We start from the raw sequence: 21,104 nt of genomic DNA on the forward strand, positions 1-21,104 counted from the left end.
TGCTTTTGTATTGAGATATTAGAGCCATGTGTTTTCTGGTGTTTGATAGTTAAGTCTTGGGAAATAAATAATGGCAGTTCTTCCAGTTGGTTGGTGATGGATTGCCCTGTTGTCTATACTGATGTTTTGCTAGGTGAAGGCCTCCACGTGAAACATCAGACTAGTTAGTCTACATGCCAAGAACCTAGTGCTTTCCTCATTTTAACTTACTATAGTACATCTAGTGCAAGGCACCCAATGTCTACGCAGCTTCCCAGGTCTGTCAAGATGGATCTCTGGGCCAACAGGCTCTACTGCTGCTGGAGGATCCTGATCTGACTCTCATGACTCCTCTCTTGTGAGGGAGAAAGGACTCTCATTCCCAGCCAACCCACTGGACACACTGGTTGAATCAACGTTGTTCCAATCTAATTTGTCAACGTGTGATGTGGAATCTATATGGAAAATACATTGGATTTGAAAAAGGTCATCAATGTAAACTGTTGTTTTGAGGGTGAAATTTCAACCACAGGATTTTGTTATCATGGTAACCAAATTCCAAAATAGATTAAACTTGTCAGATCTTCAAAGTTATATCCACTATCAGAAGAAAGAACAGGCTGGTCAGAACCCCTTACTGGAGAATTAATATGTCTACAGTTACCCTTTGGTCTCCCATCCAGGGCTTTAACCAGCCCTGCTTCACTATCTTGGTTGTCCCTGACTACTACCAATGTGCTATTATGGGAATGATTGTTGAGGGATCTTCGCCTGAAAAATGAAATACACTGAACAGAAATAAAAACGCAACATGCAACAATTTCAAAGATTTTACTGCGTTACAGTTCATATAAGTAAATCAGTCAATTTAAATAAATAAATAAATGTGGCCCTCATCTATGGATTTCACATGACTGGAAATACAGATAAGTATCTGTTGGTCAAAGATACCTTGAAAAAAATAGGCGTGTGGATCAGAAAAAAAGTCAGTATCTGGTGTGACCACCGCCTCATGCAGCGCAACACATCTTCTTCGCATAGAGTTGATCAGGCTGTTGATTATGGCCTGTGTAATGTTGTCCCACTCATCTTCAATGGCTGTGCCAAGTTGCTGGATATTGGTGGGAACTGAAACATGCTGTCGTACAAGTTGACCCAGAGCATCCCAAACATGCTCAATGGGTGACATGTCTGGCGAGTGTGCAGCCCATGGAAGAACTGTGGCATTGTGTTGTGTGACAAAACTTCACATTTTAGAGTGGCCTATTATTGTCCCCAGCACAATGTGGACCTGTGTAATGATCATGCTATTTAATCAGTTACTTCAAATTTATGCTACAACTGTCAGGTGGATGGATTATCTTGGCAAAGGAGAAATGATCACAAACATGGATGTAAACAAATTAGTGCACAAAATTTGAGAGAATTAAGCTTTTTGTGTGAATGGAAAATGTATGGAATCTTTTATTTCAGCTCATGAAACATGGGACCAACACTTCACATGTGTGTTTATTTTTTTATTCAGCATTGCTAACAAAATCATTCCAAAGGGTAGGTTTAACAGAGCAAATTAAATGTGACCATACTTTATCACTCATATTCTCCTGAGTGGCGCAGCGGTCTAAGGCACTGCATCTCAGTTCTAGAGGCATCACTACAGACACCCTGGTTTGAATCCAGGCTGTATCACAACCAGGCTGTGATTGGGAGTCCCATAGGGCGGAACACAATTGGCCCAGCGTCGTCTGGGTTTGACTGGTGTAGGCCATCATTATAATAAGAATTTGTTCTTAACTGACTTGCCTAGTTAAATACAAAACAATATACAGTTGAAGTCGGAAGTTTACATACACTTAGGTTGGAGTCATTAAAACTTGTTTTTCAACCACTCCACAAATTTCTTGTTAATAAACTATAGTTTTGGCAGGTCGGTTAGGACATCTACTTTGTGCATGACACAATACATTTTTCCAACAATTGTTTACAGACAGATTATTTCACTTACAATTCACTGTATCACAATTCCAGTGGGTCAGAAGTTTACATACAGTAAGTTGGCTGTGCCTTTAAACAGCTTGGAAAACTCCATAAAATGATGTCATGGCTTCAGAAGCTTCTGATAGGCTAATTGGCATAATTTGAGTCAATTGGAGGTGTACCTGTGGATGTATTTCAAGGCCTACCTTCAAACTCAGTGCCTCTTTGCTTGACATCATGGGGAAATCAAAATAAATCACCTCAGAAAAATATTTTGTAGACCACAAGTCTGGTTCATCCTTGGGAGCCATTTCCAAATGCCTGAAGGAACCACGTTCATCTGTACAAACAGTAGTATACAAGTACAAACACCATGGGACCACGCAGCCGTCATACCGCTCAGGAAGGAGAAGCTTTCTGTCTCCTAGAGATGAACGTTCTTTGGTGCGAAAAGTGCAAATCAATCCCAGAACAACAGCAAAGGACCTTGTGAAGATGCTGGAGGAAGCAGGTACAAAAGTATCTATATCCACAGTAAAACGAATCCTATATCGACATAACCTGAAAGGCTGTTCTTCAAGGAAGAAGCCACTGCTCCAAAATCGCCATAAAAAAGCCAGACTACGGTTTGCAACTGCACATGGGGACAAAGATCGTACTTTTTGGAGAAATGTCCTCTGGTCTGATGAAACAAAAATAGAACTGTTTGGCTGTAATGACCATCGTTATGTTTGGAGGAAAAAGGGAGAGGCTTGCAAGCCGAAGAACACCATCCCAACTGTGAAGCACAGGGGTGGCAGCCTCATGTTGTGGGGTGCTTTGCTGCAGGAGGGCCTGGTGCACTTCACAAAATAGATGGCATCATGAGGGAGGAAAATGATGTGGATATATTGAAGCAACGTCTCAAGACATCCGTCAGGAAGTTAAGCTTAGTCACAAATGGGTCTTCCATGTGGACAATGACCCCGAGCATAATTCCAAAGTTGTGGCAAAATGGCTTAAGCACAACAAAGTCAAGGTATTGGAGTGGCCATCACAAAGCCCTGACCTCAATCCTATAGAAAATGTGTGGGCAGAACTGAAAAAGCGTGTGTGAGCAAGGAGGCCTACAAATCTGATTCAGTTACACCAGCTCTGTCAGGAGGAATGGGCCAAAATTCACCCAACTTATTGTTGGAAGCTTGTGGAAGGCTACCTGAAACGTTTCACCCAAGTTAAACAATTTAAAGGCAATGATACGAAATACTAATTGATTGTGTGTAAACGTTTGACCCACTGGGAATGTGATGAAAGAAATTATAGCTAAAATAAATAATTCTCTCCACTATTATTCTGATATTTCACGTTCTTAAAATAAAGTAGTGATCCTAACTGACTTTGAAAGTTTACATGCACCTTAGCCAAATACATTTAAAATCCGTTTTTCACCATTCCTGACATTTCATCCAAGTAAAAATTCCCTGTCTTAAGTCAGTTAGGATCACTACTTTATTTTAAGAATGTGAAATGTCACTGTATCTGCACCATCAGCATTCCAATAGCGGGAGCAGTGAGGGCAGCACAATTAGTGACAGTCTCATTAGGCACTTCTGTGGTTCTCCTTTGCACAGTTTCAGAAGCTTTCATGCCCCATGGCGGGCTATTCAAGGGCCGGTCACTGAGAGGACCCACTCTCACCAGAGGGCAGAGAGTTGTGTGACTGTCAACTCCTATTATTGGTCTCAAATATTAGGTCAGCTTTCTCAGAATCCCTGTGAAGGAAATACATCTCAATCCTGGAGTAAAAATAAATTAGCAATGACTATTGGTATTGTAACATGAAATGTAATTGTTACTCTTTCATCTTGATGTAGTGTAGTATGATCCAAATCTGTCTGACATAATCTTGATTACATCTGTGTTACCACTCCCTGTTACTAAATAAAACACCATTGCTTCAGAAAGAGAGGGTAATAGCTATAGAATTTGCTGTCATCATCAAAGCCTTGGCTTCTCCTGCCATCTTATTTCCAGCTACTGTGTGTAGCTAGATCCTCAACTCTGATGTGAAGCTACTATTAGATTACAGTTTTTAGCTTGTTCTATTTGGTCCGAAATAGGATAGGGAGCTGTAGTCAGTTACTGGTTGACAGAGGCATGGCAGGATGTCATACTAATACTGGTCGGTGCAGCAGACCCATGAGAACTAGAGCAGTCTGACTTCTTGTTTTGCTATTATTTGTGTTGTCACGTGTTGCCGCTCTGACCACGAGGGAAAAACACAGTCGTTTGGCTGTGGTGTTTTTGTGTTTTGTTTAAGAGATGGTGCGTCATTGTACACTGATGGACATTGGATAGATCAATATTAAAAATAGAGCAAGTACAAACTAGATGAGAATTAGTCATCAAGGCCATCATGATAGACCTGATAACATGTTCTGTGCTTATTGTTTGGTTCACTAACATCCTATTTATTTTTCTTCTCTCCCCCCACTCAGTGCTGTTGTACTTTATAGGGACAACCTCGAGGAACCCCAACAGCCTGTGTCATTTTCTGTTTGTGTCTGGATTGAGCTGAGTCATGAAAATGTACAGTTTTATCAAAATGTCACAAAATAGAAATGTAGAACCTATCACTATAAGAATCACCTTTATAGTTACCACTTTTACCAACTCCACGGAAAAGCAAGCAAGGCAATCTTTATCTATTGTTTTGACCAGGGAGATCCTGCTTTTGAATACTTAGAAGCGCCTGTCAGAATGAGCTTATAGACAAAGTGTGTGTGTGTGGGGGGGGGAGCTTTAAGAATAAACTCAAGGGTTAAACAGTAGTAAAGTGAAGACACGCCATTCGGTAATGAGGCTCTATTCCAGAGATCACACCACTCCAAACCCCGCCCTACGCTTATTGGGCTCCTCCCATTCAACCCACCACTGGACCACATTGAAATTGCTCTGATATTGCCAAACATGAATACACTGTCAGGAGCATCTTTGTCTAACCTCTCGTCCCAAGCGCATCTGAATCCAGAACATAAGAGCAGAGGAACTGAACATCTTGGAAGCATTGACTTTAAAATAAAACAATCGTTTTAACATTGTTATAGCTGTATCATAATACCTTATTGACAGTCAGAGTAAAGTGTAAATCATTTTAAACATTTGGCTGCAGACTATGGGGCGGCTGCTGTGCGTGCTGTGGGTGTTCCTGGCTTGCTGTGTTGTCCAAACAAGTAAGTATCTTTATTCTAACATAGGTCTACTCTAGTGTATCGTTAATTTAGGAATAATTCCCAATTCATTTGGTTTATTTGTTATTTGTTCCACTAATACATAGTGGCAAAGTAAGTATATTTTTAAACACAGCCTACCTTCTTGTTAAATATTATGTCTATCGTAAATGATCAAGTTATCAAACGATGTTAAATGTTTAAATAGCCCACTCTTGGACATCGCCTGACGCATCACGACGGGGGAGGGGGCTTGTTATTTGTAGAATGTAGGTCAAATTTGTGTTGCATCTTGAAGAAGCTGCAAGTGTGCAACACAAATAGTTTCTTATTATTATCAGAACACAATGCGTAGGCGAGTATTTATTTTGTCATTGCACTCGCAGTTACCTTTAGATACATGTACACGATCTATTTTTACCGGAATTTGTATGAATGAACTACGTTAATAGCCCCTGATTTGTTGTTGGCCATGAGATTCCGTGGCCAATCAGATTTAAGAATGTGCAACAAGACGTTTCCGAAAGCTTGCTGTGGAATTGGAGCCGGGCGAGGCTAAAGGATGTTTGAATTGTAGTACATGCTGAGAAGAGCGGCAGTTTACAGTTTTGCACTATTGTGCAATACTTTTTTTGTGCAAGACAATTAGGCTATTGTTATTTAAAAGCTTTAATCCTACATCCATTTCAGGATTTATAAATTAATTGGATACTACGGGATTTTGCCAATGAGGCCATTTACTTCCCAAGAGTCTGAGGTAGTTTAGCGAGCCAATGCTAACTAGCATTAGCGCAATGACTGGGTATCTACCTAATTATATATACATCTATTGAATATAGTTTTATTTAACTAAACAAGTAATTTAAGAACAGATTCTTATTTACAATGACTGCCTACCCTGGCCAAACCCAGACGTTGCAGGGCCAATTATGGGACTCCCAATCATGGCCAGCTGTGATGCAGCCTGGATTCGAACCAGGGACTGTAGTGATGCCTCTAGCACTGAGATGCTTATACATACCTAATGAGCTTAGTCCAGCTGTTGAACCCCATCAGAACCCAAAATATAAGCCCTCCAATGTTTGTAAACAATTTAGGCTAAATAAAAAAATAAAACCTGCATAGTTTCAAAACGTGGTTCAAATTATGTTGATATCCTGGATGGTCAGTCCTTGCATCCATAGTCTGGCTCTGTCTTTGAATTTGAGAGGTTACTTTTCTTCAGGCCCATCCCTCAGCTTTTTACCAAAACGGGTGGGGTTTTGCTCTATTGTTTCAACTGCTCATTCTAGCTTTAATGTGCAAAAATCTCCCAAATTCAGGTACAGCAGATTACAAGTGAATTATTGTATAATTAGGCTACATAGCAAGGCTGCCATAGAATATATGTGTTCTCAATAGACTATATGTGTTCTCATCAACTGATGTAATAACCAGTCACATTGCAATCTAGATTCTCTGTTGTTCACTCATGTTTTTGACCCTTTCATGATGTATTGATGGCCCTATGGCATCATTGTGGTGGGCCGCCTTGAGAATTAAAGGAATCCCTCTTGCCCACCTCCACAAAGCATGACTTATGTATTTCTCCTGAGGCAACATTCCAACGTATTGGTTCAACACCATCTGCCCTGTATGCAATAACCTCCAGTGTTAGTGTTGGGACCAGTATGGAAATGTTTGGGAAAAAGTGCCAGGAACATGTTGGAACTGGCTCTCACACTCCTATCCATTGACACAACAGAGTTGTGTTGTTGTGAGAGCATCAGCAGTCTGAAACAGTTTGTGCTCATTCTCACATTGTCCATTGTCTTATCAGGAGGAGCGGACAGCCCTCATATTGCGCAATCAGTAACGTGCAGATATATTGAGAATGGAAGACTCACACTGGGAACTTGATTCAAACTCTTTGCAAATAATCATAAAGAATACCGTTTTTGCCTTGACATTTTCTGAGGGCCTAAATGGAGAGTGCTGAGCGATAAATAAAAGTAGTTGCAGAATGACATGCCCCATCTCAAAAAAGATCTGTTCCATCACCTATTTAGAAAGTGGTACTGATTAACTGTAAGCCTGTGCAAATCACTTTATCATGCTATCTGTAAACCATGTCCATGCCTTCTAAGTGTCATATGAAGAGATGTTTACTTCATTAGCCAGTTTCAACAGCTCATCAAACAGTGGGCAGAGCTGTTTCCTCTCCTCCAGCTTGTCCTGATAGAGAACGGAAGATCAATTAAACACACCACACATCAGAGGACAGACAAACAAGTATGCCACGTTACATTTCTCCCCAAGGTTAATCAGTAAACCTTGTCAGTCCGAGCCTTTGATGGACTGAACTTTAAGCCTAACCAAATGTTATCGAAGGCAGGGCATTCGCCTGCATCTGACCATCACTTCTCTCTGGGAATGAGGACAGGTGGATATGATAAAGAGAGAGAGAGACTTTGATAGCTTTTGATTAGAGTTTTCAGGTATTAAGTCAATATACTCACCTGGCCCTAGAGGGTAATATTGTGTGAGTTACTAGAACCCAAACTGTTTTCCAAGGGATGGCAGTGGGAAATGTGATCACATCTGGGTATTCTTTTATGTTGTGTGGGTATTCATTCACGTGTTGGTTTGCTCTTATTTTGTGGCTTGTCTTGTTCACTCACGAGGGAACTCTATAGATAAGACAACCAGGTAAGATAAGATTAAAATCACTCATGATAAAACCTTTAAATAAAGGGACTGCACATGGAAGAGGATCCCACCAACCAATACAGCCGCTCATAGTACACTCTGGGTCCAGAACTGGAATGGCAGTAACCTGTTCAGCTGTGGAGACATGGTGAATGAGGACATTGACTTCTCATGTTCATGCTGTTTGTTCACAAAGAAATATCTGTACTAGATGGCCCCATTTCATTTCCATCCACTTTCCCAGATCTGCTGTTGACATCTGTTGAATAGAACAGAACAAAAAGCACAGTTTATGACCAAAATATCTCAGCCAAACTATGGGCATTCTTCCAATGAGCATAAATTGTTAAATCTTTCCAAATTCCCTTATTTACTTCCTTGAAATAACACGGTAGTGCAATTCAGTAGGTATTATTGTTCCTGCAACTGAAACCATTGGTGAGAAACTAAAGGTTCACCTCACACTGGAACTGTCCTGTTTTGATAATCCATCCTCAGTGGTCAGTAAAAAGAGTACCTAGCCCACTATTGTCTCTTCTGTTACTATCATGCAAACATTCCGCTTGACCCAATCAGCTACCAGTCATGTGATTCAAGCTCCTCCCTCTGGTCAAGCTTCTCCCCCTGGCTCATATCAGAAACAGGTGTCCATCCAGTGTTTTGAGGCCTAAGTGCAGGATAAGGAATTCCCAGTGGCATCTGGACACTGCTGTGAGTCATCTCTGTGGCCAGGGGCACTGATGTACAGTACAGTGTCTTAATTGGTTCTTCCAGTTCACTAACTAGGGTGATTTAGATAGGGGGTTGGGTGGAGAGCTGTAGGAGGTCTAGAAGGTCTTTGTTTGATGGATGAAGAGCATTCAGAACTGCATGGAGGATAATGAAGATGTTAAGGAGAACATAACATCAGCCAGTAATGTATGTCTACGATCTCTTGTCATTTGTCTTCAGTCATCACCTGCCAATTACTGACAAAAATCTACATTCTCCACTACCAATGGCAGGTGTAAACTTTAGTGTGTGAGTGTGTGCATGTGTCAGTGTGATTGAGTTGTAGATTCTCCACATTCCTCCTCTATAGGTAGGTTGGAATTTGCATGTGTATGTGTCTGTAAATGTATATGTGTGTATGTTGAGGGAGAGGGTCATAATGGGCCTCTCCCACCCATCCCCCTGCCTCTTTGTTGATGTGTTACCAGCATCCCTGCCAAAGCCCACTGAACAGCCAGACCCTCCCCCACTCACTGTCACATATGACTGCAAGCTGGGAAATGAGACCCACCAGAATCAACCTGCTCTGGCACTTTTGTTTTAACTCTACACATTCTGATTTATGATCTGCTCAAGTATTTGCCTCAGATAACATCCACAGAGGTACAGAAAACAGACACTTTTTCCTTTTCCTGTAGTTTATTATGTCAGGATACAGGTGTTGAAATAATGTGTTGTGTTTTTGACTGACCTGACAGTATGTAGATGATAAAGCAGAGAAATAACACTGGTTGTCCTGTCCTGCTAAGGCTTTGCAGTGGGCTTGGCTTGCCACGCAACCCCTCTCGGGAAAGCGTCTGATTTGTGTACTTTGCCAGGAGTACAAGTACCAGATCAGTGTGCAGCTATATACAGTGTCCTCTCGGGAAAGAGTCTGGTTTGTGTGCTTCCCAGAAATAAATAGAACAGCAATTGGTTTCATTCATGAGAGATTTATTGTCCCATTATACAATGTATCCGGGGTTGTAAATGTTAGTCAGTTAAATGCTCCTTTGGGCTTTAAGCCCATTTTGATTTTGAGATTTTGCTGTTCACCAGAATGAATAGTCATGGACTGACCGTGTGGGTACGTGTGTTTTTCCCTTATAGACGCAGAGACAATATGCGGGACCAGGCAGTTCCTGTGTGGGAACGGGAAGTGCATTACGCTGAGATGGGTGTGTGACGACACAGATGATTGTGGAGATGGAACTGACGAGCTCCCCGGAACCTGCTGTGAGTAACACATACCGCCGTAGCTAATAGGAATACAATAGAGGATTGAACCACACTTCTAGTTCAACATCTTTTTCAGTTTCAGTAACTGATGGTTGTTCTCTCTTTGCGGTTGCACCTGTAGTGGCCAGAACATGCGGAACCACAGAGTTCAGCTGTGGTGGACATTTGAACCAGTGTGTTCCCAGTACCTGGCTCTGTGACGGCAAAGCAGACTGTGAGAATGGAGCTGATGAGGAGAGCTGTGGTAAGTGGTCCTGTCTTCTCCACTCTCTATTGTACCCTTCTCCCCAACTTACCTCCCAACATTTCCCCTTCTCTCATCTACTCTCTCTTTTCCCTCTCAGTCCCATTCTTTCACAACTGATATAAGCCTGACAAATGAGGCTCCCCTCTAACACACACATCTCTGTTCCTCCCACAGCGCCCAAGCACTGCGCAGATAACAAATTCCACTGCAGTAACAGCCAGTGTGTGTCGGCCTCTTTTGTGTGTGATGAGGAGTTGGACTGTGATGACGGGAGCGACGAGGCTTCCTGCCCATCCACCACCTGTAGCTCCACCTCCTTCCAGTGCAACAACTCTGTGTGTGTGCCGCGCCTGTGGGCCTGCGACGGAGACGCTGACTGCTCGGATGGCTCCGACGAGTGGCCCCAGAACTGTGGGACGCGAGCCCCTGGGGGTGCCCCCAAGCCCTGCTCCCTTCGGGAGTTCCAATGTGGCAGCGGGGAGTGTATCCACAGCAGCTGGAAATGTGATGGAGGATTCGACTGCCTGGATCGCTCTGACGAGACCAACTGTAGTGAGTACATTCCCCTCTCTTATTGCTTCTGTTAGCTATATTCGCTTTAATATTTTCCGTCTTTAATATGTAAATTGCATATGAATTTTTGACTGACCTCTCAATCTCTCCTTCTCTCCATAGGCCGCCTCACCTGCCGCCCCGATGAGTTCCAATGCGGTGATGGCACCTGTATCCACGGCGGTCGCCAATGTAACCGCCAGTACGACTGCAGAGACTTGAGTGACGAAATGGGCTGTGTCAATGGTAGGCTCTTGCCCCACATAAAGCTACTACCCCTGCTTTTACTACTGTGACCTACTGGAATGGTAATACTTCCTTGTGTTATAGTCACACTCTCCTCTCCTCCACAGTGAGCCATTGCAAGGGTCCCACCAGGTTTAAGTGCCGTAGTGGGGAGTGCATCAGTATGGAGAAGGTGTGTGACAAGCAGCGTGACTGCAGGGACTGGTCAGATGAGCCTCTCAGAGAGTGTGGTGAGTATGAAGGTGGAACATGTACTTAGGGGGAATGTTGTTTTGCCTATGGTTAGCTTCTCACGTAAAATGAGTTGGATGGAAACCATGGGAATGCTATCTAGCTGTGGTTGCTGAAAGAAAGGAGTTGTGGACTGGTGTGTTGAACTGTCACTTTTCTCTCCTCTAACCCTCCCTGCAGATTCCAACGAGTGCCTGTACAACAATGGCGGCTGCTCACACATCTGCAATGACCTGAAGATCGGCTATGAGTGCCAATGCCCCACCGGCTACTACCTGACGGACAAGAAACGCTGTGAAGGTAAAACTCCTTACCACTATAGCTGCATGTGTGTCCACAGAGCCCAAAAAGTTGGCTCAATCAGCAGCCATATTGGATCTGATGTCCTTGCCAATGTGGACTTCAGACTGTACATCCTTTTGGCCTAGTGCCAGGCGATGTGCCCATTGATACCTTTGCCTTAGTTCAATCCTGTATGGCAGTGTAAAGCTGGTGCTATTGGGGTGAGAAGGTCTCTGTCCTGACTGGACCACTTCCCTGTGGGGCCATGATGACTCAGTGCTGTTACTGACCCTACGCCACCGTTTACCTTCTCCAACACTGTGCCAGTTACATAGACGTCATATCTGTCCTGTACCTCTTCCCACAGATATCGATGAGTGTGCCAACCCAGATATCTGCAGCCAGATCTGTGTCAATCATATGGGCAGCTACAAGTGTGAGTGTGAGGAGGGCTACCAGGTCGACCCAGCCACTAAAGCCTGCAAGGCCATCGGTAAGTATTGGACCTAAGAAAGTGTTATGTGAATTTTGTTATCAATGTTCATAAACTTCAATTAATCTACTCAGTCTGCAACCCAGAGTTTGTAAGATTCTGGTTGAATGAAGCAGAGTCCCAGCTTACAAAAATCAAAGTGTTTATTCACGAGAACGTTCTGAAGTCCATTATACAAAGACATCCATTTTATAGCTGCGCACATACTTCCACACAAACAGTAGGTATCCTACGCACATACATACACACAAACAGTAGGTGAGTTTTATCCTTCTCCATAGTTCTCACCCCTGTGTATCACTACCCAGCCGACAGTTCCATTCCCCCGAGATTAGGGAAACCTTGAGAAGTACTCCCTATGCTATCATATCGCTCAATTTACCTGGTAAAATAACAGATAAAAACATAAAAAATAAATAAATAAAAATACATTTCCCAGAGGCCCAGCCAGGTCGGTCCAAACACAGTTGAATTGTTCTTGTTTTCTTTCTTCGGCACACACATAGAGGTTCAAACCCTAAACTACGCCTTGCTCAGACAGTCTGTGTTTTTCCACTATACAGATACATTGTTTAATCTAATTCTGACTAAAACTACACACATCATCAGATTATAATTTTATGATTCTAATCCATTTCATACTATTATAAGGTTTCAGAGTGGAATTATTTAATCATTATCTTTCAACATATACATTATTTTATCAGAAAGACTGAATGCTTACTTTGCTCATGTTTTGATCAAGTTTATTTTTATATTTTCATGGGTCATGCATTGCAGTTATTGGAACGATACTCTCTCGTCTGATCACACAGGCACTGTAGCCTATCTGTTCTTCACCAATCGCCATGAGGTGAGGAAGATGACACTGGACAAGAGTGAGTACACGCGTGTCATCCCCCACCTAAAGAATGCAGTGGCTCTGGACATGGACATGGTTGCCAAGGAGATTTACTGGTCTGACCTCTCCCAGAAGAAGATCTACAGGTGAGCAAAGCTTCCATGTTACCTTTATCCATAGAGCCCTGTTGTATTCCTATTGCTCCCAGTGATATCTTGATGAGGATGATGATTAGAATGACGATGATGGTCTAATAAATATATTTTCTCTCTATTTTCCACCCTTCTCCTACAATCCAGCACCTCAATGGACTTGGCTGCAGACACAGCGCAACACAAAGTTGTGATTGACAGCGACATCGAAGCTCCGGAGGGCATTGCCTTTGACTGGGTCCACGGCAACATCTACTGGACCGACAGTATCCGCAGCAGCATCTCCGTGTCAACCGCCAACGGGAGCCGCCGCAAGACTCTCTTCCGGAATGACCTGGCCAAACCCCGTGCTATTGTGGTCGACCCCCACAGCAAGTAGGTCCCATTACATTTTACATTACATTTAAGTCATTTAGCAGACGCTCTTATCCAGAGCGACTTACAAATTGGTGCATTCACCTTATGATCTCCAGTGGAGCAGCCACTTTACAATAGTGCATCTAAATCTTTTAAGGGGGTGAGAAGGATTACTTTATCCTATCCTAGGTATTCCTTAAAGAGGTGGGGTTTCAGGTGTCTCCGGAAGGTGGTGATTGACTCCGCTGTCCTGGCGTCGTGAGGGAGTTTGTTCCACCATTGGGGGGCCAGAGCAGCGAACAGTTTTGACTGGGCTGAGCGGGAACTGTACTTCCTCAGTGGTAGGGAGGCGAGCAGGCCAGAGGTGGATGAACGCAGTGCCCTTGTTTGGGTGTAGGGCCTGATCAGAGCCTGGAGGTACTGAGGTGCCGTTCCCCTCACAGCTCCATAGGCAAGCACCATGGTCTTGTAGCGGATGCGAGCTTCAACTGGAAGCCAGTGGAGAGAGCGGAGGAGCGGGGTGACGTGAGAGAACTTGGGAAGGTTGAACACCAGACGGGCTGCGGCGTTCTGGATGAGTTGTAGGGGTTTAATGGCACAGGCAGGGAGCCCAGCCAACAGCGAGTTGCAGTAATCCAGACGGGAGATGACAAGTGCCTGGATTAGGACCTGCGCCGCTTCCTGTGTGAGGCAGGGTCGTACTCTGCGGATGTTGTAGAGCATGAACCTACAGGAACGGGCCACCGCCTTGATGTTAGTTGAGAACGACAGGGTGTTGTCCAGGATCACGCCAAGGTTCTTAGCGCTCTGGGAGGAGGACACGATGGAGTTGTCAACCGTGATGGCGAGATCATGGAACGGGCAGTCCTTCCCCGGGAGGAAGAGCAGCTCCGTCTTGCCGAGGTTCAGCTTGAGGTGGTGATCCGTCATCCACACTGATATGTCTGCCAGACATGCAGAGATGCGATTCGCCACCCTGGCTTCAGGAATTAGCATAATGACTGAAACATTGAGCCTACACGGGATATCTGTTGAATGATGACATGCTTCAATAAATGTGTTCTACTGCCTTCCTAGTTTCATGTACTGGACTGACTGGGGAACTCCAGCCAAGATTGAGAAGGGAGGTCTGAACGGAGGAGACCGTGCTGCTCTGGTCACAGACGACATTGTGTGGCCCAATGGAATCACCCTTGGTGAGCACTTTCATAACTTACCTTTGTGTGTGAGGGTGCGCATGCATAATTGTGAGTGTGTTTCTGCATTGTCACTCTGGTCTGACTAGTTTCTCTTGTCCTATTTCCTGGTCAGACCTGCTGAACCAGCGGCTGTACTGGGTGGACTCCAAGCTGCACACCCTCTCCAGTATCAACGTACAGGGTGGCGGCCGAAGGACACTCATTATAGATGAACACAGGCTAGCCCATCCCCTAGGCATCACTGTGTTTGAGGTGAGTGCCAAAATTACAACTTTAACTTTTAAATGAAAATAAGTCTGAAAATAACCATATATATTTCATATGTTTATGCAGAGATGAAAAATGTTTAAATGGAGTACTGTGTATTCTGTGTGTAGGAAAGAGTGTTTTGGACAGATGTCAGCAACAATGCCATTCTGAGTGCCAACCGTGTGACAGGCAGGGACATCAAGCCTGTGGCAGAGCACCTGGTATCCCCAGAGGACATTGTGTTGTACCACAACCTCAAACAGCCAACTGGTATGTATCAGATCAGGTCTCTCAGATTTTTAATCTTCCCATAGTTAGTTAGGTCAGTAGTTTGTTTATGCAAGAGTAGCCTTGGAGTTAGGCACCAATGGGTTTTGGCGTGACGGTTGCACCTCAGGGATGCATTTTATTCTAAGTGCTATTTTTGTGTCTGGAGCCTCAGACTATTACAATTAAGTTGCAATGCTGCAGTAGCATAGCAATAGCAATGTGCTTTCTATTGAGACAAACCAGTCCTCAGACTTAATCCCCTCCTCCCCTCTGCCCCACTCCAGGCAGGGACTGGTGCAAGGTGGCCAACGGAGGCTGTGAGTTCATGTGTCTGGCAGCCCCCCAGGTGGGCCTACATTCCCCCAAGTACACCTGTGCATGCCCTGACAACATGCTTCTGGCCAAAGACATGAGGAAATGTGTACCAGGTATATATCTAGCTAGCACCCTCAGCCTCTCTATGTAGCATAACTCAGGGGAAATATATGATCCCTTGCTTCCTGTATAATATCTAACCTAAGTGTTATCTGTATATTGACCAGCTGCACCAACACCTGCAGCTCCAGTCAAGCCCATTGTTCCCGCCTCCAACCCCCCACCGGCACCCGTTCGCACCTCCACTGCACCTCCAGCCCGCACCACCACTAAGGCCCCCATCATCACTACCACAGTTACGCCTGCGCCTCCCCGCACTACCAAGCCTGTGCCACGCAAACCCCAGCCTGCCCAGCCAGATAGACCCAGGATCCCCCAGGCCCAGACTACCACAGTGCCTCAAGTCACCACTCAGGGTAAGCATGACTTAAATGTGTGCTCTCATTAAATGCAGGAGTTATCAGCAATTAATATTTTTAAAGAACATCACACTTTGACATGGTGTATCATTGGTCTAAATCTGTATTGTTTTGCCCTTCAGACATCCGCCATGAATTTGCTGCTATACCCACAGCCCCTTCAACCCCTGCAGCTTTATACATCGGGCTGCCTATAGGTAAGATAACATCACTGACAGTTAGCATGATTATTACACGCCAATGATTTAAAAAACCCACTTTAGCATCAACAAATCCCCTCTGACCTGTATGTCTCTCTCTGTCTCTCAGCCATTGTGTGTCTGGTGGCCTTTGGTGCCGTGCTGCTGTGGAGGAACTACAGGCTGAAGAACACCAACACCATTCACTTTGAAAACCCAGTCTACCAGAAGACCACTGAAGACCAGGTGCACATATGCAGGAGCCACAGTCCAGACGGCTACTCCTACCCACCGGTAAGAGGCCAATCTGTCATACACACTCAATCTCAATGTCACTTGGAGTATGCTAGTGTTTTTGTATTAGCATATGTAGCCTATTGTATGTTGTACAGTAGCTGTAGTTCAGTGACCTAATGTATTCATCTTTGTTTCCTTCCCCTCAGAGACAGATTGTGAGTCTTGATGATGAGGCTTGACCATAGTGCTGCCGTTCCCTGCCAACACAAATGCTTTAAGAGGAGAGAGCAGAGGAGTAAGAGAAACATTTTATATAAGCTACCTGGACAATCTTATTTAATTTTTTTAACCTCAAAGACATAAGAAGGCAGAGAAAGTGTCATACCGCTGACCAAACCACTGTGTGCTCAAAGACAAATGGAAGCTCTGGAAAGAAAAGCAGGAAAAGGAGGAAGATTTCTCATTCATGTGTCTTTCTTGCCCATTTGTGCACAATCCAGAGCCATAAGAGACCATCAACTCATCTCCACCAAGCTTGAGTTTTATTGGCTCATTCTACACCATAGTATTTTTCTCAGAGACTATTTGTCTGAACTGTGAAATGTCCTACAAATAGAAGACTGTTCAGAAGTTGAACCCCATTATGAAAGAACAGTAATGTAATTGTAATATTTGAGTGTTTTGTGTTTGTGAAGAAGTGCCCTTGATATATGAGGTGACTGCAACTTTATTTAACAGCACTTAGAATTGAGAAAAATCTCTCTTTCTTGTTACGTACAGTAGGGAGAACAAGTATTTGATACACTGACGATTTTGCAGATTTCCCTACTTACAAAGCATGTAGAGGTCTGTCATTTTTTTATCATAGGTACACTTCAACTGTGAGAGACGGAATCTAAAACAAAAATCCAGAAAATCACATTGTTTGATTTTTAAGTAATTAATTTGCATTTCATTGCATGACATAAGTATTTGATCACCTACCAACCAGTAAGAATTCTGGCTCTCACAGACCTGTTAGTTTTTCTTTAAGAAGCCCTCCTGTTCTCCACTCATTACCTGTATTAACTGCACCGGTTTGAACTCGTTACCTGTATAAAAGACACCTGTCCACACATTCAATCAAACAGACTTCAACCTCTCCACAATGGCCAAGACCAGACAGCTGTGTAAGGACATCAGGGATAAATTGTAGACCTGCACAAGGCTGGGATGGGCTACAGGACAATAGGCAAGCAGCTTGGTGAGAAGGCAACAACTGTTGGCGCAATTATTAGAAAATGGAAGAAGTTCAAGATGGCGGTTAATCACCCTCGGTCTGGGGCTCCATGCAAGATCTCACCTCGTGGGGCATCAACGATCATGAGGAAGGTGAGGGATCAGCCCAGAACTACACGGCAGGACCTGGTCAATGAACAGAAGAGAGCTGGGACCACAGTCTCAAAGCAAACCATTAGTAACACACAACGCTGTCATGGATTAAAATCCTATAGCGCACGCAAGGTCCCCCTGCTCAAGCCAGCGCATGTCCAGGCTCGTCCGAAGTTTGCCAATGACCATCTGGATGATCCAGAGGAGGAATGGGAGAAGGTCATGTGGTCTGATGAGACAAAAATAGAGCTTTTTGGTCTAAACTCCACTCGCCGTGTTTGGAGGAAGAAGAAGGATGAGTACAACCCCAAGAATACCATCCCAACCGTGAAGCATGGAGGTGGAAACATCATTCTTTGGGGATGCTTTTCTGCAAGGGGGACAGGACGACTGCACCGTATTGAGGGGAGGATGGATGGGGCCATGTATCGCGAGATCTTGGCCAACAACCTCCTTCCCTCAGTAAGAGCATTGAAGATGGGTCGTGGCTGGGTCTTCCAGCATGACAACGACCCGAAACACACAGCCAGGCTCCGTAAGAAGCATCTCAAGGTCCTGGAGTGGCTTAGCCAGTCTCCAGACCTGAACCCAATAGAAAATCTTTGGAGGGAGCTGAAAGTCCGTATTGCCCAGCGACAGCTCTGAAACCTGAAGGATCTGGAGAAGGTCTGTATGGAAGAGTGGACCAAAATCCCTGCTGCAGTGTGTGCAAACCTGGTCAAGAACTACAGGAAACATATGATCTCTGTAATTGCAAACAAAGGTTTCTGTACCAAATATTAAGTTCTGCTTTTCTGATGTATCAAATACTTATGTCATGCAATAAAATGCAAATTAATTACTTAAAAATCATACAATGTGATTTTCTGGATTTTTGTTTTATATTCAGTCTCTCACAGTTGAAGTGTACCTATGATACAAATTACAGACCTCTCTACATGCTTTGTAAGTAGGAAAACCTGCAAAATCGGCAGTGTATCAAATACTTGTTCTCCCCACTGTAGAATTCAGAAATTAGGTATTGTAAATAACGTAGGTATTTATTTTACTTATGTCCGAGACTGACAAAATGTTGAGAAATAATGAGCAGATCATATCATTTACTATGTCTAGACTCATTTCTTTGTTGCTGAATTGTTTTAATATCAAAACCTGACTTAAACTAACACCTGAGCCACTTGTTGAAATGAAACCCTTTGATAGTGAATGTTGTCTTGAATTCTATACATGAGCCAATTTAACCTCTATAACATCACCAGACAGGGACAAAGTCAAATCATAGCTTTTTATACCAATTGTCCACATTGCCTCACTAGTGGAGCACTATCCAAATGGGTGGTTAAACCCACTGACACTTATACTGTATGTCTATGTGCCTTTGGTAACACTATTGCTGTCAATTTCCCTAATATGGTGTTTAATTGCAAGCCAAGACAGTAGATTTAGGACAGTCTGTCTGAGATGTATCTTTCTCATTTTCTCCCTTGTCTAACTTTCTGTCATCCACTCATTCTCAAGCTTCCTGTCCAACTGTGTGAGAGCAGTATATAATTGTGTAATTCTTCTATGACAGAAAGCCTTTAAAAAATGGTTTACGGGACCATGTCCCCATAGCAGAACCTTTTGAAGAACCCTTTTGGGTTCCAGGTATAACCCTTTCCACAGAGGGTTATATGTGGAATCCAAAAGGGTTCTACCTGGAACCAAAAATGGTTCTACTATGGGGACAGCTGAACCATTTTCAAACCCTTTTTTCTAAGAGTGTAGCATATCATGTCTTCATTCAGGTTCAGAAACATAAGTTTCCTTTCAATGGTTTTCACAGAATTGTTTACTGGAGAGAGATATTTATTTGACTAAGTAAAAACTGATTATGACAGTTCTAGGTACTGAAATAGAAGCCATCCAAGTGCATTATATATCATGCTGCTAACCTTTTAACCAGATGATTTATTCAAATACTCATGATAGTGTTGAGGTGGCTTTAGACCACAATGTTTGACACCTCTTTCTCTGAGGTCAGAGTGAAATGAATGTGTCTAACTGTTTACAATGAAATGTGTTTGACCTTGAGGATGTCACAGTGTTACAGGTATTAGACAGACAGAGAGTTTGGGTAATTATATATGGCCTAAGTCTAACAAAGACATTATTGTTGAGTCAGTGAAAGTGTTTGTTTACGTTTCCTTTTTAACGTGGGGTTGGGGCTAAACATATTGTTTCATTCAAGAGCCATATGGAATAAATCCAGAAATGTGTGTTAACTAACATCAACCGTGCAGATCATGAATATGTAAATATTATGTTCATAATGTATTTGTAAATATTCATAACAAAAAGTGGTCATGATGTCCCAGTGTAGAATTTGTACACCGTTAAACATTTGATGTACATAAAAAAATGCTTATATTTATTTTAGAATCATTACACTGTGAATGGTACTTTACTTGAAGCCTGAAGTTTTGGTCTGACAAGCCTTTTTGTGTTGTAAATGTGTCATACATACACAAAATACAAGTTAACTGTGTTAATTGTGTTCGCTGCCTTTGGTTTTCCAGAATGATTCAATATTGAGATGCTTTAGTAGTTTCAAAATAGTCACCTTTCACATAGATGTATCTATCTATTATATTCCATCAGATTTTTAGCACTAATTTGAGAATTAAATGTTTCCAGAATTACATTTCTTTAACCTTTTAGATAATAAGGGCACTACCAATGGCCATTACATTAGCAGGATGACAGCCTGTTGAATAACACAAACGTTCTGTAATTCCTGACAGAAGCATGGGAGGTATGATGTATTTATTCATGAAATTGTATGATTGTAAATACACAAATCACACAGGTGTTTTATATTTCCGGACTATGTTGATTTATTGTGTTTAATTATATGGACTCAGACGACTGATTTTTAGTGTGAGCTTGTTTTTGTCTCAAAGAAAGAAAAAGGAGCACTCTGTTTCTGCACAGATCTGATTATTTATTGACGGGACGTAGGCCTACTTTTTGTTCAAGCTGGGAGGTAGTGTGTATGGGTACTTTCTTTCCATATGTAGACTGCAATATCTCATCTTCATGTCATATTGCCGGGAGCTTTCTGGTCTACAAAGTCATAATGACACCAGTTTATGTCAAAGCTACTGCACAAGAACACTTCAAGAGAACACTTTTCACAGCACACATCTCCAACTGAAACCATTTGCAGATTGTGGTGGCAGCCTTAAAAAACAGTGTCCAAGAATAACAGGAACAGCATCCAAGAAAGAAATGAGGTCTCAGGCTATATCGCTCAGGTCAAACTGTCTATGTGTCCTGGCAGCAGGCTCCCTACTGTAGACAAAGTTCAAGGCTGTGAAGGGAGGATAAATGATAACATACCAAGAAAACACACACACACATCCGTACCTATGCATATACAGTAAATACATAAAAACATACAAACCCACATACATCTCCATTCCATTCAGGTTGTGACTCTGGCTGCCATTGTGAAAGATGGAAAATTAGGGAAATGAGGAGAGTCCCCATCCATATTAGACTGTCATGGGTGCTAACTGAC

The 21,104-nt window shown here is 43.0% G+C and overlaps 1 protein-coding gene across 2 annotated transcripts; it reads left to right on the forward strand.

Moving 5' to 3' along the window:
• The first annotated feature begins 4,906 nt into the window (after positions 1–4,906).
• On the forward strand, positions 4,907–20,504 carry LOC115110609 (low-density lipoprotein receptor-like). Of its 2 annotated transcripts, none has more exons than XM_029636417.2 (18): positions 4,907–5,168; positions 9,714–9,839; positions 9,964–10,086; positions 10,264–10,641; positions 10,765–10,887; positions 10,995–11,117; positions 11,299–11,418; positions 11,768–11,893; positions 12,709–12,880; positions 13,034–13,261; positions 14,321–14,439; positions 14,555–14,694; positions 14,820–14,961; positions 15,246–15,389; positions 15,504–15,752; positions 15,878–15,952; positions 16,065–16,228; positions 16,378–20,504. In XM_029636417.2, exons 1-18 carry the CDS (start codon positions 5,111–5,113, stop codon positions 16,408–16,410), a joined length of 2,643 nt encoding a protein of 880 aa, XP_029492277.1. In that variant the 5' UTR covers positions 4,907–5,110; the 3' UTR covers positions 16,411–20,504. The 2 variants fall into 2 exon arrangements, with proteins under 2 accessions (XP_029492277.1, XP_029492278.1); XM_029636418.2 differs by having other exon boundaries at positions 15,522–15,752.
• Positions 20,505–21,104: the final 600 nt, after the last annotated feature.

This window comes from Oncorhynchus nerka, linkage group LG26 (genome assembly GCF_034236695.1).
Source record: "Oncorhynchus nerka isolate Pitt River linkage group LG26, Oner_Uvic_2.0, whole genome shotgun sequence".
Lineage (NCBI taxonomy): Eukaryota > Metazoa > Chordata > Actinopteri > Salmoniformes > Salmonidae > Oncorhynchus > Oncorhynchus nerka.